Below are 18,532 nucleotides of genomic sequence, written 5' to 3'. Positions count from 1 at the left end.
TTGCATTCTTACTCTTCCCGATTCCAGTATCCCTACACTTTTTCACTTAGTTCCTGATTCATGCTCTAGTTTATGGGTATCAAACTTGCCGCCCACAGGCTGGATGCATCACTCGCTGGCCACACCTAGTTTAGCAAACGGCAGGGAAGTTGCAATACGTCGGATGACAATGCCATGATAACGCACATTTGACACTCTGCTTTAGTTCATAAGAGAACGTTGGATCATGCCCAGGACATCCCTGACCATCAATCTTAGCCAGAGAAGAAGCACAATTAGCTCCGTCAGAAATGGAAAAGAAGTGAGGTTTTATCAACAGAAACAGAAGGGGTAGACCAGTGATGGCGAATCTTTTTTCCCTTGGGTGCCGAAAGAGTGTGCACACAGACTATTGTACATGCGTGAGTGCCCACAACCAGAATTCAGTCCCTGGGGAGGGCGAAAACAGCTTCCCCCACCCCCTGGAGGCCCTTTGGAGGCTGGAAATGGCCTGTTTCCCAACTTCTGGAGGGTCCAGTAGGCTTGTGTTTTGCCCTATTCAGGCTCCAAGGCTTCCCTGGGAGGGTAAAAACAAACTCCTCCATCCCTCTGGAGGCACTCTGGAAGACAAAAATGCCCTCCCAGAGCCTCTGTGTGAGCCAAAAATCAGATGTCTGGCACACACATGCACATTGGAGCTGAGCTAGGGCAATGGCTCACGTGCCAGCAGATACAGCTCCACATGCCACCTGTGGCACCCGTGCCATAGGTTCGCCATCACTGGGGTAGACTCTGAACTGGCAGAAGCCCCAGACCCCTATAAATCCAGAAGTGGCTGTTGCTCTGCTAGCTACCGTCAGAATGGAAAGAAATCCGAGGCTTGTCAAGTGATGCAGTGGCCCTTAAGCCATGCTACTAATCCAAGCTTTTAGAAAGAGTTGTAGAAACTGGTTAAGCCTGCTGGGAATTGTTCAGCAATTGTTAAGAGCTATAAGTTGGACTGAAACTTGTGGAAAAGGGAGTTGGCCCTTCTGCAAGGTTCCTTTCACTCTCCTTAAAACCTTATAGCAAGCTTTCATGGTTAAGAAAATGAATAATAAAAGTCTTCTGATTAAACAGAAGGTATTATCAAATTGAGTCTTCTAATTTTAATTCTTTTTAATCAAAGGATTCAGGGTATTAAAATAAACGGGGTATTCTGTAGTGTGTTCTGATACAACTTAGACTGATCCTGTCTCATGCTATATATCATCCTTCTGTGTATCCTTGGTGTGGGATCTTCCTTCGTGGGACAGAAATTAGCAATAGCGTTTGGACTTATATACTGTTTCATAGTGCTTTTACAGCCCTCTATGCGGTTTATAGTATCAGCATATTGCCCCCAACAATCTGGGTCCTCATCTTACATCTTACTTATTGGAAAGATGGAGGGCTGAATCAACCTTGAGCAGGTGGGGAGATTTGAATGGCTGAACTACAGCTAGCAGTTAGCTGAAGTAGCCTGCAGTGCTGCACTCTAACCCCATTGAATTTTCCTAGAGCATACAAAATCGTAATAAAAGAAAATCACAGAACATCTGTTGTTATTACTGCTGTTCAGAAAGATCTATGATTTAAAGGATCAGATTAAGCATCCACGTTTATGGATATATATTGTATTATTTTATACTAAACAGTTCAGAACTTGGACATTTAGTATTTCACTAGAGCTGCAATAACCATGCTGCAAGAATCTGGATGACTCCTAGAAGGCAGCAAAATATTAAACTTTATGATATTATGTGGCAGCCCTCTGGTGACCACATATACTTTTGCAACCCCCCAGGTATGATAGCTCTAACTTTAACTGTTGACAGAGACTGTGGAAAGAGATGTATGAAATCTGATTAATGGATTATGAAAGGGGCACATTTTTGGAACATAGATATGTCATTTCTTAAGAGACTCAGTGAAAGATGATGAGATTTATTTTAACTATGAGTTGAGTTTTTATTCTTGTTACAACAGTTGTTTTGTAGCTGTAAATAAAAATGAATTCAAAGACGTGACTGAATCAAAGCTGCATCAAACCCTTAAAAAGTTGGCCATTTGTGTTGTGATGCAAACAAACAGTGGACATTCAAATTTGCTGAATGAATGGTACTTAATGATGGGTCCTTGAAGTTCTGGCCATCCAAGCATTCCTGCAGTCATATGATTGTGATGTGGCAACCAGCTCCCACTTAGAATGATTGCAGCATCCATGATCAAATTATTGACTTTTGCAACTTTGCATGCTGACTTATCGCAAGTCAGTGGGGAAGGCAGCAGGGAAGTTGCAGGTCTGGCATGTCCCGCCACCACCACCTGGGCTTCCTTCTCACCATGGCCTCCTTCCTTCAGCCACCTTGGGTTCACACTCATCCGTGCCCTCCTTCCTGCACTCACATGCAGCCACACAGTCTCTGCATCCCAGAGTTACCCTCAGAGGCCTGCAACATCCCCATGCTCCTTAGGTGGTTGTCTGGCTTCTTCCCACTTATTGACCCATGTATTTTGGAGTTACCCCAGCCATCATGTGACATTGTGCTTTATGACAAGATAGTCCTTGGCTTACGACAGTTAGTTTAGTGGCCGTTTGTAGTTACACAAAAATGACTGGTGATTGTGGTTGTTTTTTTTTACTCTTTGGTTGAAGCATCCCTGTGGTCACTTGATCAAAATTCAGACCCTTGACAACTGACCCATATTTTTGATAGTTGCAATGGCCCTGGGTCACGTGATCCCCTTTTGCGACCTCCTGACAAGCAGACTCAAAGGGGAAAACCAGATTCATTTAGGAGCTGTGTACTAACTTAACAACTCTGGCAGGAAAGGTTATACAATGGGGCAAAATTCCCTTAAGAACTGTTTCACTTAGCTATGAAAATGTTGGGCTCAATTGTGGTTGTAAGTCGAGGACTACATGTGTACATCACTTAGCGAGAACAGTCCCAATTGCCATGGTAACCCAAGGACTATCCGTATATGCAGATGCTCATATTCTCTAATATAATAGACTCTCTCTAATAGGTTTTACGAATAGAGGGTCAGTTTGGTGTAATGGTTAAGGCACTGATAGCGAACCTTTTTTTGCTTGGGTACCAAAAAGGCATGTCTGTGTGTGTGCCCAAATGCAGTGACCTTCCCCCAAGCATGTGCACACATCCCCACCACAACGTCCATGCGCACAGGCCTTACTGAAGCCTCCAGACTTCCAGTAGACCCATTGGGCTGCTTTTTGCCTTCTCCAGGCTTCAGGAAACTCCTGAAGCCTGGGGACGGCGAAAAATGGACCCAATGGGCCTATTGGAAGTTTGTTTTTGAACTTCTGGTAGGTCCAGTTTTTGCCATCCACAAGTTCTACAGACTTTCTTGAAGCCTGGGGAGGGTGAAAATGGCCCAATCCCGCCTTCTGAAAATGCGGAAATCAGCTGGCCAGCCCGTACATGTGCACTGGAACTGACACAGAGCAACACCTTATGTGCCCTCAGATATGGCTCTGCGTGCCACAGGTTAAGGCATCAGACTAGAAAGTGCGAGGCTGAGAGTTCTAGTCCCATCTTAGGCACAAAACCAGCTGGATGACCAGCAAACCACTTTTCAAAGCTTGCCAAGAAAACTGCACAGGCTTGTCCAGTCAGTCATTGAGAATACAAGAATGAAAGAAAACAAAATTATAAACATTTTTCTTTCCATCTTTAGGAAGAAGATGAAGTTCCTGATGACGAGACGCTGAATCAGATGATTGCACGAAATGAAGAAGAATTTGACCTTTTCATGGTACTGATGCATGTTTCTAATTGTGGATAGAATTGTTGCCTGGATAACCTTTATAAGCTCACTTTTTAGCCTAGGGATGAATTCATTTAGGTAGAAAATTGTGAAATCCCTGACACATAGGAATGTATGAAACAAAAGGACACACTAACAAATTGCATCTTTATGTCCTATCAAAGATGTTCATTTCCTAACCAAACTTTATAACTGCTTCTTCACGTTAAATGATAAGTGTGGATGCCATTTCTAGCGTTTCAACATAGAATAGATTGAAACGTCATTTTCACTAGCAAAATTATTATCCATTCCTCTGTGAATTTTGGACCTATACATTAACCAAGTTGAAAAAGAAACACATGCTATTTTTTCAATATATATCAATCAGCATCTTTCTACAAAACCTGAGTGAAGTACAACTATTATCTATTTATTGGATTAAAAACAGTAATCTCCCTTTTAGATAATTAGTTTTGAAATGCATTTCTCTATATGTGCCACAAGAGGTTGCTACAATACTTGCTGCTAATGCAACTGGTGCCTTTTTGTCACCCGTTTCTGCTTGTTAGCTGCCTTTTAGTCTTTCTTCTTAGTGACGGATCTTGATCAGAAGAAATGAAACAACAGGGAGCAACAGTAGAGGAGCAATGAGACTCCTTTGAAGAGTGTTTGTTGAATATGTACTTTTTTGTTTACTAAATTTATACAGCCCTATTAAAAAACATGGGGACTAAAAGAACATTCCAACCAGGGATGGTTTTCACTTACCTTGCCTACCAGTTTCTCCCGCACATGAGTTTTACTCGCACAAGAGCCTTCTGCGCATACGCACGGCCTCAAAAACATGCACAAATAGGATAGCATAGAGCCAGGGCGAGTGGCCTGTGATTTCTGCTGCTGGTTCAGACGAACTGGCCTCCACCAGCTGAATACCACTTCTGGTTCAAAAAAAATAATAACATTAGACCATCAATAGTAATAAAAAATCATTTTTTAAAAATGGAAGCTCTATAATATGATTGGAGACTTAATATTTATTGATTTTTTATTAGTTATAAATACAGGAAATACTTTTAAGACTGATGGTCAGAAGTCAAGAACGTAATCAATTTCTCTAAAGCCAATAAAAAGTTTAGGGTTAATTAAAGTATCTATATACTTGGGATGTCACAATTCAAAGTGTTGGTTATGACCTATAAAGCCCTTCATGGCACTGGACCAGAATATCTCCGGGACTGCCTGCTGCTGCACGAATCCCAGCGACCAGTTAGGTCTCACAGAGTTGGTCTTCTCCGGGTCCCATCAACTAAACAATGTCGTTTGGCGGGACCCAGGGGGAGAGCCTTCTCTGTGGCGGCCCCGACCCTTTGGAACCAACTCCCCCCAGATATCAGAGTTGCCCCCACCCTCCTTGCCTTTCGTAAGCTCCTTAAAACCCACCTCTGTCGTCAGGCATGGGGGAATTGAGACCTTCCCTTCCCCCTAGGCTTATAAAATTTATGCATGGTATGTCAGTATGTATGATTGGTTTCTTAAATTGTTTTTTTTTAAATTAACTTAAATATTAGATTTGTTTACATTGTATTATTATTGTTGTTAGCCGCCCCGAGTCTACGGAGAGGGGCGGCATACAAATCTGATTAATAAATGAATGAATGAATGAATGAATGAATGTATATAGAAGCCAATGTCAGGGTTTCAAGTAACACCCCCAACAAAAGAAAACTCCAAGTCCCTCAAAGTTCCATTTTATTAGAGATGTCATATTGGCACATCTGGGAAAACCTGAATCTGAAAGTTTTGGGTCCCTGCCCCAACAACCATATGTCCATCACATTGTCCTATCAATTCACCATTCCAACTGAAAATGCCTCCCATAACACCCCTCCAGGTACAAGGCAGAAAGACCTTGACTCTCGGAGAAAGGAATGTTATTTTGACTATAATTCCCCACTCACAAAATCCCGCGTCCCAGTTTCCCACAGCACTAAATGCTGCAGGCCTGAAGATCCAATGCTCAAGATGGTTTCCAGGCTGGACAGCCTGTATAGCCTAATAATATCACAAACAGCCATATATGGCATCGGGCCAGAATATCTCCGAGACCACCTTCTGCCACACGAATCCCAGCGACTGGTTAGGTTCCACAGAGTTGGCCTTCTCCGGGTCCTGTCGACTAAACAATGTCGCCTGGCAGGACCCAGGGGAAGAGCCTTCTCTGTGGCGGCTCTGACACTCTGGAACCAGCTCCCCACGGAAATTAGAACTGCCCCCACCCTCCTTGCCTTTTGTAAACTTCTTAAAACCCACCTTTGCCGCCAGGCATTGGGGAACTGAGATATCTCCCCTGGGCCTATACTGTACAGTTTATGCATGGTATGTTTGCGCCGCCCACGCAAAGGGGAAACCCCGATCTTCGGCTCCTCGCTGCTGCCCCGCTGCCGAGCAGATCAGCTGCTGGGCGGCCGAAGAAACCTTCCCTGGGTCTTCCCCGCCGCCCACGCAAAGGGGAAACCCCGATCTTCGGCTCCTCGCTGCTGCCCGCCCGCCGCTCGCCCTCCCGCCGCCCGCCGCTCGAGAGCAAGAGGGGGAGAGATAGACAAAGAGAGAGAAGGAAAGAAAGAGATGAGAGAGGGAGGAAGAGAGTGTGAGAGAGGAAGAAGCAAGATAGAGAAAGAGAGAGAGAAAGAAAGATGAGAAAGGAAGAGAGTGATGTCATCGGGTGGGAAAAACCGCGGTATAGCAAAAAAACCGTGGAGTATTTTTTAATTAATATTTTTTGAAAAATCGCGATATAGCGTTTCGCAAAGATCGAGATCGCGAAAATCGAGGGATCACTGTAATGTATTATTACTGTTGTGAGCCGCCCCGAATCTATGGAGAGGGATGGAATACAAATCTAATAAATAATAATAATAATAATAATAACAACAACAACAACAACAATAATAATAATATACAGTTTCGGCTCATTTTCACATTAAGCTATAGTCCTCTTTTTCCTCAAAATTATTTGAGATATCCTCTTATTTCATGTGTCCTACTATGAACATTTGTAATCATACAAACCCCTTCTCCAAAATCCCCTCTATTTCCTTTTAAAAGGCCAATGTCATGGTAGAAGGGACAAAATGAACTGGATAAAACTTTAGGATGGTAGTATAATCTCAATGAGTTAGGAGTGTATTGATCTATGCACATACATGGGTTAATAAGTCTTATCTTTAATAGAAAAAAGTAATATGTGTAATATTATAATGGAGTGTTTTGGTAAATATTGTTCATTAAAATAAAAGAGCCTCTCAGCTTCATTATTAATGAAAATATCAAGTTTGAATTGACCAATGTCTTGGGCTGGATGATTGATATTACTGTCATACATTTCTTCAGGAAGGGATGTGATTAAAACATCTAAAGCAAAGCTCATTATTTGTGGTGTTGCTATAGAAATGTCAGTAGAAGAATAACATTCTGTAATATACTTATGTGTATACCATATGACAATGACACTCATTAGGAGTTTGTGCGGAGTGTGTAATCTCTGTGCTGGTTATTTTGCTGATTAAAAGGAATTGAAGTCAAAATAAAATCTGCTTTAGAAAATACACAAGGAAAGTATAATTTCATTGTCTGGCCTGAAATTCTGTGACTATAATTATTTCATAATGTTTAGAATGGAATATATCCATATGGCTTTTCATATAGTGTTCAGATGGTTAGTATGCAACACTAATTTGTCCATAGGCAGAACTTTGTGCACCCAAAATCCTACTGCCTTGCCCCGAACTGGAAGAACAGGATTCATTGTAGTTAAACTTTAGTTTAATTTGCTATTGAATGGAAACAAAGTGATAGGGGAAAAAATCAGGTTAAAAAAATATTGGTTTGAGATTTTTTTTTTGCTTAATAAACTTACATTTAAAAAAAAAAAAATAGTAATTCCCAATTTTCATTTATTGCCAAATTGAGCATTAATTAAATTGCTGAATCAAGAAAAGGAAAGCGAAGGAGTACAATTGCTGTACTATGAAATTGTAGCCAAATATATTTGGAAATCAGATTATAGAATAGATTGCTGAAAATCTCAGTGTTGTGATACCTGGGTGATAGCAAAATTTGTAGTAGCTCTTAGTTTTGATATTACTTTAAAATAAGATTATTGTGGAAGAACTGAGGCTTAAAACTATTAATATATACAAATAAGCGAAATTTGTTGTTGAAGTGTCTTTGTACTTCTGCAAACTCTTATTTCTCAGTCATCCTTGTGACTGTCCCATGGGAGTTGGGCGGCATACAAATACAAATTGAACTCAATCAATCAATCAATCAATCAATCAGTCCTGATAATTGCCTCTTGGTGCTTGCATTTTGGCTAAAATCTAGAACAGGTGATGTATATAGAGCTTACTATATTTAAGGTATGCTTCTTAGAATGGATGTTTAATTGCATTTCCTGTTCAGCAAATATTTCTAGTCCATGGTGGTGTTGGCAGAATCCAGGTTGCTCATTTGCTAGCCTATGCATGGCAGATAATTTCATTGAGAAAATATAAAGTTAGTACATTCTGCAAGCATTTGTTTTGCCATCACCTTTCTTAAATATCATATTTATTACTTCTGCAGCGAATGGACATGGATAGGCGGAGGGAGGACGCTCGAAACCCAAAACGCAAACCACGCCTGATGGAGGAAGACGATTTGCCATCTTGGATCATCAAAGACGACGCGGAAGTTGAAAGACTTACATGTGAAGAGGAGGAGGAAAAAATATTTGGGAGAGGGTCCCGTCAGCGTCGGGATGTGGACTACAGTGATGCTTTGACAGAAAAACAATGGTTAAGGGTATGTAAAACGTATTCTTTTCAGAATGAATTGTAAAATACAAGAATACAAACTGGAGAATAAAGTGGAAATTGCCCTTTCAGGTGAAGGTAGTTGGGGGATACCTTTCTATCAGAGACTATTAAAATTGTTGACCTTTGAGGTTTTGGATTTGGAATAGGAGAAACTTGCTCATTTAACTTTAAATTGAATGGAACAGAAGAGCTTTGAATTGAGTGGTGTTGAAGAACTGTACCAGATAATTGGGAAGGAGACATTTGAGCTGGTGGAGTATGAGTTTACCTTTGCTTCAACATATTTGTTCTGTTAGGGACTCGGTGCCTTCAGTAATGTAAATCAGGGGTCTCCAACCGTGGCAACTTCTTTGGGGAGGGGGTCCTTCCCGGATCCCTACAAGGAGGCACTTGTGCGCCCCCTCCTCAAGAAGCCTTCCCTGGACCCAGCCATTCTCAACGACTATCGACCAGTCTCCAACCTTCCCTTTATGGGGAAGGTTGTTGAGAAGGTGGTGGCCCTCCAGCTCCAGCGGTCCTTGGAAGAAGCCGATTATCTAGGTCCTCAGCAGTCAGGATTCAGGCCCGGCTACAGCACAGAAACTGCTTTGGTCGCGCTGATGGATGATCTCTGGCGGGCCCGGGACAGGGGTTTATCCTCTGTCCTAGTGCTTCTTGACCTCTCAGCGGCTTTCGATACCATCGACCATGGTATCCTTCTGCGCCGGCTGGAGGGGTTGGGAGTGGGAGGCACTGTCCTTCAGTGGTTCTCTTCCTACCTCTCTGGTCGGTCGCAGTCGGTGTTAGTGGGGGGTCAGAGGTCGACCTCTAGGTTACTCCCTTGTGGGGTGCCTCAGGGGTCGGTCCTCTCCCCCCTACTATTTAATATCTACATGAAACCGCTGGGTGAGATCATCCAAGGGCATGGGGTGAGGTATCATCAGTATGCAGATGATACCCAGCTTTACATCTCCACCCCTTGTCCAGTCGGCGAAGCAGTGGAAGTGATGTGCCAGTGCCTAGAGGCTGTTGGGGTCTGGATGGGTGTCAACAGACTCAAGCTCAACCCGGATAAGACGGAGTGGCTGTGGGTTTTGCCTCCCAAGGACAATTCCATCTGTCCGTCCATCACCCTGGGGGGGGAGTCACTAACCCCCTCAGAGAGGGTTCGCAACTTGGGCGTCCTCCTCGATCCACAGCTCACATTAGAGAAACATCTTTCAGCTGTGGCGAGGGGGGCGTTTGCCCAGGTTTGCCTGGTGCACCAGTTGCGGCCCTATTTGGACCGGGAGTCACTGCTCACAGTCACTCATGCCCTCATCACCTCGAGGCTCGACTACTGTAATGCTCTCTACATGGGGCTACCTTTGAAAAGTGTTCGGAAACTTCAGATCGTGCAGAATGCAGCTGCGAGAGCTATCATGGGCGTTCCTAAATTCGCCCATGTCACACCAACACTCCGCAGTCTGCACTGGTTGCCGATCAGTTTCCGGTCACAATTCAAAGTGTTGGTTATGACCTATAAAGCCCTTCATGGCACTGGACCAGAATATCTCCGGGACCGCCTTCTGCCGCACGAATCCCAGCGACCAGTTAGGTCCCACAGAGTTGGCTTTCTCCCGTCAACTAAACAATGTCGGTTGGCGGGGCCTAGGGGAAGAGCCTTCTCTGTGGCGGCCCCGACCCTTTGGAACCAACTCCCCCCAGATATCAGAGTTGCCCCCACCCTCCTAGCCTTTCGTAAGCTCCTTAAAACCCACCTCTGTTGTCAGGCATGGGGGAATTGACATGTTCCTTCTCCCTAGGCTTATAAAATTTATGTATGGTACGCTAGTGTGTATGATTGGTTTTAACTTGTGGGGTTTTTAAAATTAATTTAAATATTGGATTTGTTGTACATTGTGTTGCTGTTGCTGTGAGCCGCCCCGAGTCTGCGGAGAGGGGCGGCATACAAATCTGATTAAACTTAAACTTAAACTTAAACTTTAAGCCTCGTGGACTTCAACTCCCACCATTCCTCAGCCGCCTTTGCTGGGAATTGAAGTCCACCAGTCTTTAAAAGTTGCCATGGTTGGAGACCCAAGAGTTGATAAAGGAATGATGAATTAATGATGGAGGAATGTTTTCCCATTTAATTTGTTCTGCACTAGAATATAGAGCACCAGAGTGACCAAAGGATGTATATGTGCCTCACCTCTTCTTTAGATTGAGAGAGTCAAGCAGGCATGTTTCCGAATGCAAATATTTTGATATTAATTCCTTTTTCTATATGTGTTTGTTTGCGTGTTTGTTTGTTTGTGTGTGTACAAAGGCAGATATAAAGAAATCTTTCTTTTGCCTTTGGATGGTCCATTTTTCCTGTATTGGTGATGGAAAGAAATTTTGGTTAGCTGTAATTATGCTGATGAATAAATAACTTGATCCAGGAAGCAGTTTTCTTACTGCAGTTAAGTTCAGTAATTTTTTTAGGTAGTTCACATAATTGCTCAGAGGTGAACAAAGAATCTTTCGGATAAAGATACAGGATAGTACAGTATTTGTATTGCAAATATTTCTGCTTGGATTGTGTACTATATCATGTGCGATTTCTTTTGATGTAAATTGTTACAATATTACTTATTGGGGAAATGAACAAATATAGATAGCCCTCAATTTACAACAATTTGTTTAATGACCGTTTGAAATTATAATGGGGCTGAAAAAAGACCATTTTTCATCCTTACGACCATTGCAAGGGCCTTGTGGTCATATGATCAAAATTCAGAGGCATATTTATGACAATTGCAGTGTCCTGAGGTCAGGGATTCCCTTTTGCAACCTTCTGATAAGAAAACTCAATGGGGAAACCTGATTCACTTTAAAAATCATGTCACTAACTTAACAATTGCAGTGATTCATTTAACAACTCTGGCGAGAAAGGTCGTAAAATGTGGTACAACTCACTTAACAAGTGTCTCGCTTAGCAATGGAAATTCTGGACTCAATTGTGATTGTAAGTCAAGGACTATTTGTATCTATTCCTAGAAGTTGGAAAATGCATTCTTTCCATATTTCCATTTTCTTATCCCTGTTGAACAATCCTGAAATCCAAAGATATGAATGTTTGCGATGAGCCATGAAGATTTATATCCTTCGTTTTAAATTCTTTTGAGAATCTTTGTCATTTGGAATACCCCCAAATGCTCTTGCCTGTCAATTTCATTCTGTGATGGAACATCTGGAACTGACTTGCTTGGGGTCGATTGGGGGGGGGGGGCTTGATGTAGATTGCATGATTGATATGGGGCAGAACTGCAAGCAAATTATAACCCTGTGTAAAAAAAAGGTAGTTTTATCAGAAGCTGAGTGAAAAGACACAGAAATGTTAGCTACCAGTATTGAAATAAAATAGAAGCAAAAAACAAAACAACCCAGTATTTTTACTTGCCATATATAAACAGAATTGACCTACATGGCAGCATTCCAGAAGACGTGAATCCAAAATGATTTGAAAAATAGCTGCTTGCAAGCTCAGCCAATACTCAGTTATTCCTCTCATCCCTTAGGCACATAAGAAACTGCCTTTTAAAAACTTAAACTATGGTCTTTCTACTTCAGGGTTATCCCTCCCTTCATTGCTAGACTATACATCACCCTCCACTAAGATTTCTTGCAGTTTGTTCTGAAGAACTCAGTCTGTCTTGCCCTTTCTCTGGAGAAGCAAGGCATTGTACTTAGGAGATTTATGTGAAAAGTGTGTGCTTGGCCTCAGAACAATAAAGTAAAACTGTTTTTTAATGTTGTACATCACCCGGAATCCTTATGGAATTGGGCTGACTTAGAAATTTGATGTATAAGTAAACAGATGCCAAATTTCTTCATTTGATGATACCTGTATACACTAGTGGAATCCAAACAACTTGTGTTTGTCTTATGGTACATTAACTATGAGAAAGATAGCATGCTGCTGATAGTGGTGGTTTTTTACAATAAAAAGAAGTCAAATATAAATTAAAACAATAACCCAAGTTAAACTTCTTGACTCAACAATCCAATCAACACATACATACCATTCAATACGATTTGGCCATGAAAGATGTAAGGTCTTCGTAGCCTTTCAGAAGACCAGCAGGATAGGAGCAGTGCAGACATTGGGGGGGAATTGGTTCCATAGACCCGGGGCAGCAACAGAGAAGGCCCTCCCCCACAGCCCCACCAACCTGCATTGCTTAGTCGACAGGACCTGGAGAAGGCCAACCCTGTGCAGTCTTACTGGTCTCTGGGAGGTATACGGCAGAAGACAGTTCCGTAAATAGTCTGGCCCTAAGCCATGTAGGGTTTTATAGGTAATAACCAACACCTTGAATTGTGACTGGAGACTAATCGGTAGCCAGTGCAGCTCGCAGAGCATAGCTGTTATATGGGTGTACCAGGGTACACCCATGACAGCTCGCGCAGCTGCATTCTGCACTATCTGCAGTCGCCAAACACTCTTCAAGGGTAGCCCCATGTAGAGCACATTGCAATAGTCAAGACGGGAGGTGATGAGGTCCCAAGTGACTGTGCATAAAGCCTCCTGGTCCAAAAAGGGCCTCAACTGGTATACCAGGCAAACTTGGGCAGAGGTCCCCCTGGCCACAGCCGAGAGATGGTGATCAAGGCTCAGCTGTGGATCCAGGAGGATACCCAAGTTGTGGATCTTGTCTGAGGGGATCAAAGTCCTCTCTCCCCCCCCCCCCGGAACTATGGATGGACAGATAAAATAGTCCTTAGGAGGAAATGCCAATAACCACTCAGTCATGTTTGATATTAATAACCGCATAATAATCTAATCACAAATCATGTATACTTTCAGGAAAATAAACTGCTCAAAAAAAATAAAGGGAACACTTAAACAACACAATATAACTCCAAGTAAATCAAACTTCTGTGAAATCAAACTGTCCACTTAGGAAGCAACACTGATTGACAATCAATTACACATGCTGTTGTGTACATTCAACTTTGTACAGAACAAAGTATTCAATGAGAATATTTCATTCATTCAGATCTAGGATGTGTTATTTGAGTGTTCCCTTTATTTTTTTGAGCAGTATATTTTGCAGTTTTACTAGACTATCAATTGATTATGTATGCTCACCTGCAGGAGTACTACAACTTAATAAATATTTTTAAAAGGTAGCAAAATAATTAAAATGCCTGCTCTAGATAGGTATATCATCATCATCGTTTTACTCATTGTCTGTCCAATGGCGGATGAAGGCCTCTCACACGTTTCTAATCTATATGGTCCTGAGATTTCTTTTGCCAGTTGGGCGCACAATCCTTGCTAATGTCATCGATCCATCTTGTTTTATGTCTCTTTTGTGGACGCTTTTTATCAAGATCCATTCTATGATTGCCTTGGCCCACCTGCCATCAGTTCTTGTTATGTGACCAACCCATTTCCATTTCAGTTCCTTTACTTCAGTTCCCATCACATACACTTAGGTATATAAAATACGTCTAGACTACGTCTAGGTATATAAAATACGTCTAGACTACGATGTTGCAAAATTAGATTTAAAACACACAGATCTAAAACAGAAATTGGGAATTATATTCAGATTACAAGAGAACATATTCCATATTTTTGGAAATGGCTTTTGCTTATCAAACCTAAATGAATTGTGGCATTGTATAGTGTAGCAAGGTGGGTAGTGATTCAATCACTTGAAAGGTTATAGAAGGGGTAAGAGAAAGAAATTGAAGTTTCTTTGCTATGTAGTTGGGAAGAAAAAGAGAGAGAAAAACTTTACCAGACATCCAAGATTTTCTTATTGTACTCTAAAGAAATAAAGTAGAGTTTTGGTACAGTAGTAATCTTTGTGGAATTTGTTTTTTACCTGGTCTACCTGAAAGAGTTGATTGGTTCCTAGCAATTCATAAAGCTGAAAAATTCTGGATTTTTGACTTTTGATTATTCTGAGGTTTTTTTTTAAATGAGTCAATCTAATATATTAAAAACCAATGTAGAATTCGGCGAAGGAGACTCTGGTTCAAGTTTCAACATAGCATTATATGATTTGGAGTCCCTTAACTTTCTCTCAACTAACCAATCAATTTTGTGAGATTGGTATTTTTAGGTAAAAAGAGAGATGATTTTAGCAACATGCTTTTGTGCTATGAAACACCCAAGGTATCATTCTTGCCTCCCCCATTTTAATAAAAAGGGAAGGGGTTTTCGGAAGAGTTGGATTAGTGCTTGCAACCAATTGCTTTCTATAACTACAGACATTTTTGAACTCAAGTGAAAAAATTCAAATGGCAGTTTCCATCTCTTTCCAATCAAAAGTAAATAAATGATGGTTTGCTGCTTTTTACTGCTTTGTGTGGGATATACAGTATTATCTCTGCCTGATAGGACTTTGTCACACTTACATCTCAGATTTCTTTGTATTACATTGAAATAGTGGAACTGGGAAGTGGGCTCAACTGTGTTTTAGCCATGTTCGTTAGGTATCATTGTATCCGATATAAGTAGTTTTGAGACTGGTTTCATTGATAATAGTAAAGTCCAGCATTGTCCGTCTTATATATCATTATAGTCTGCTTTGGAGAACTGTATTAAATGACCTGGTAAAGATTTTGAGAAAACGGAAGCATTACTGTAGACACACCTAGTCACGGTGTGCTGGATGGGAAGTTAGTATTAATAAAAATGTGTCATTGGCATCATATTATAGCATCTATTTCATAAACATTTGTAATCAGGTACAATGGCATCTATTTCAGCGAAACAGTGTAGATTCTTCTGAAACTCATTAATAAAATATAGGGTTTGCAGACTATGAAATACACAAAATGGTGTCACATATGTAGAAAACTACAGTACATATGCTCGTTTACATTATTTAAAAGGTTTAAATTGACTTCATGTAATTAATACAAATCACAAATTAAAATTGGGCACCACCTCATTGATTAAAATTATAGACTTGGTATATCAGCATTTTAATTTGATGAACGCTAATGTATGAATTTTCCCGACTCTTTCACAAAATGTGAGGAATATATTTTTATTCAAATTGATGGATTTTTTTTTAAAAAAAATCATGTTTCATAATTTAGTGGTATTTGTCTGCTATTCGCAAAATTATAAAACCCACAAAAATGTACAATGGAAATATTTATGAAAATCTGTAATCTCCATTACAACATCGTTTTTACAAAGAAAAAAAATATTGAAAGAGGAAAGTTCAAGCAGGTGCAGCATGTGGAAATTAATGTGCGTATCTGTGAGCAGAGAGGGGAAATAATAGATCATTTGATTTGTTTAATTTTAAAAAATCATTTCCAAAAGCATATTAAACCAGGGAGGTTAGAAAAATTAGTGGAGGGGGGGGGAGGTAATTGGTATTTAAAGCAATCCCACTAAATTAAAATTATCTGTGAATAATGAAGTAGCGTTGGGTGCTATACAGCCTTAAAATACAGACTTCATTCTGTGTGTATGTGTGTGTGTACGTACATACGTACGTACGTACATACATACATACATACATAATATATCGAGATTTTTAAAATATCGATACTATAATTAAAATGCCTCCAGGAATCAGTCTGCCGAAAAATAATTTTTATTTATATTCCTGGAATAATAACGGGAAGATATGATAAGTAGTTGTCAATATTAAAGAGGCTTGAAGGGAGAAGGCTTTGGGCCTTGTGGTAGGTAGTAGAATGAAACGGCAGATTTGAGTATCTACATTCCTTTCAGTGTTGCCTTTTCAGTAAAATAAAATTACTTGTATATGAAAACATAGCCTTTCCCCAGCTCTCTTTTTTTCTCCTGATCAGCTGATGAAGAGACTAGCAGCTCGCTGCTTTGCTGGCTTGTTAATTTTATCCCCACTAACTGTGATTTCCGATAGCCGGCCTGCTGATAGTGGTAAGGTAAATATCCTTTTTCATTGCCGTCTTGAAGATTCAGTAGAGCTACATCGCAGGCATGTGTAGGTGTGTAACACATCAAAAGCTGATGTTCTCTGTGTTTTTTCTGTGTACAAATGAATGCTTAAGGAGAAGCGGTAACATTAACTGTTGACAGCCCTGCATGCTGTATTTATTATTAGAATTTCTAGCTTCCAAGATTTGCAGAACAGTTTCTTTTGCATAATCTTCGGGAGCTGCTGTGATGTGTAGTGGGTGTCCTGTTTTAGCCAAATGAATGAATATTAATGAATGTGTGTGCAGATGTATACACACACACACACACACACACATATGTATGTATATTTAAAGAAATATTCATATTCTATTTTGTCTCACCTAACTCATCAGATCTGAAGCTGCTTCATAGTGGTTTGCTGAACGCTGTGGAAGCATGGTGGAAATTGTCTTTTGATTATTAAGGCCTGGGTTAGCGTCTCTCCCTCAGGATTCTGTGTTCATGTTTGTTCTTTGGATTTGCACATTGAAGGATGAATAAGAAACAGACTGAAATCTCCCTGGCATTTTTAACATGCCAGCCTGTTTTGTCTGATGTACCAGGTTTATTCACAAAATGTTTTGCAAGCAACATAACCCAGTGAAAGGAATTGTGTCTGGGATGTAATCACTCTTTGTATATTGATTGTTACACTCACATGATCATAAATATTAGCCATGTTTGGTGCTGTGGAAAAATGAAGGTAATTGCCTTACGATTAGAGCTGTTTCAGCTCAGAAAAAGATTGATTCACATTTGCATGTATCTTAGGTATTAAAGGGGAGCAGAAAGGACAGTGTCAACATTTAAGATTTGAGAAAGCATCATAAAGGCTGATGCAATTTATTTTTTAAAAGCGGGGTTGCATTTTTCTTTCTTTCTCTCTCCAATATACATGTTAATTTTAAGCTCTTTGTAAAACAGAACTATTGAGATCTTTGGCTTTTTTCTTCTGTTTATTTATTTTTTATTTTATTTTAAGTTTGGATTCCCTGATTGTCATATATATTTCTGAGAGTGTGAACAATTTCTTTTAAATCAGATCTGGTTTTGCAGCATTTTTCATTCTTTCATTGTCTAGTGTTGTTGGCTGTGATTTAAGGTTCAGATTTGCAGGTAAATTTTAGACTAGTATATGTTGCCTGAATGTGTTAAAATTGTATTGTTTCTTCTTCACCCCATAACGCTACTATTCTTTACATATCAAACAATGCATTGTTTGCTACTTCTGCATTGAGAGTGGGCATTGTATTAAGGAAAAGCACGTTGTTTTAGATGTATAATACTGAGACTTCTTTTTTTTTTGGAAATTCTGTTTGTAAACTCCTTTGCAAAAAGAGAAATGTGTCTGAATATATTTTGAAGGATTTTTTGTTTCGCTTTGCTAAAATTGCCCTGTATATAAAGGTACCTTAAAAATGATATGTGAGGGTAATTGTTTTAAAGAGTAAATGGATCATTACTTAATTGAGTGTATACAGTTGCAGTAACAGTGCTTTTGGGGGTTGACCTTCCTTTCTACAATCACTACTTACGAACAATGGTATTGCTGTGTTTCTAAAGACAGTTGATGGTCCCTAAAGTTCTTTTGTTCAACTTGAACTTATAAACTGTTCAGCTCATAAACACTACAAAGTTGTTTGTGACATTAAGGCTTCATATATTTACTCTACACATCTTTACATATTTGTATATATTTTCCTGTTTTTCTTATTAATAGGCAATTGAAGACGGCAACTTGGAAGAAATGGAAGAGGAGGTTAGGCTTAAAAAACGTAAAAGGAGAAGAAATGTGGACAAGGATTCTGTCAAAGAAGATGTCGAGAAGGCAAAAAAGAGGAGAGGAAGGCCTCCAGCTGAAAAATTGTCACCCAATCCACCTAAACTGACAAAGCAAATGAATGCCATAATTGATACTGTGATCAACTATAAGGACAGGTAATGTACTGTTTTTCCTAATCAGCCCTTTAGTTCC

At 40.2% G+C, this 18,532-nt stretch overlaps 1 protein-coding gene across 8 annotated transcripts in view; it reads left to right on the top strand.

The window, feature by feature from the left end:
- Nucleotides 1–18,532, top strand: part of SMARCA2 (SWI/SNF related BAF chromatin remodeling complex subunit ATPase 2) — a 159,716-nt gene that overhangs the window by 118,507 nt on the left and 22,677 nt on the right. For all 8 annotated transcript variants that reach the window (XM_070742619.1, XM_070742620.1, XM_070742621.1 and 5 more), the window contains 3 exons: nucleotides 3,703–3,780; nucleotides 8,398–8,616; nucleotides 18,278–18,495. In XM_070742619.1, the coding sequence (XP_070598720.1) occupies nucleotides 3,703–3,780; nucleotides 8,398–8,616; nucleotides 18,278–18,495 (515 nt within the window). The remainder of the gene's footprint in view (nucleotides 1–3,702; nucleotides 3,781–8,397; nucleotides 8,617–18,277; nucleotides 18,496–18,532) is intronic.

Source organism: Erythrolamprus reginae, chromosome 2 (genome assembly GCF_031021105.1).
Source record: "Erythrolamprus reginae isolate rEryReg1 chromosome 2, rEryReg1.hap1, whole genome shotgun sequence".
In the NCBI taxonomy this organism is placed as follows: domain Eukaryota; kingdom Metazoa; phylum Chordata; class Lepidosauria; order Squamata; family Dipsadidae; genus Erythrolamprus; species Erythrolamprus reginae.
This window is presented reverse-complemented; position numbering and strand designations above follow the sequence as displayed.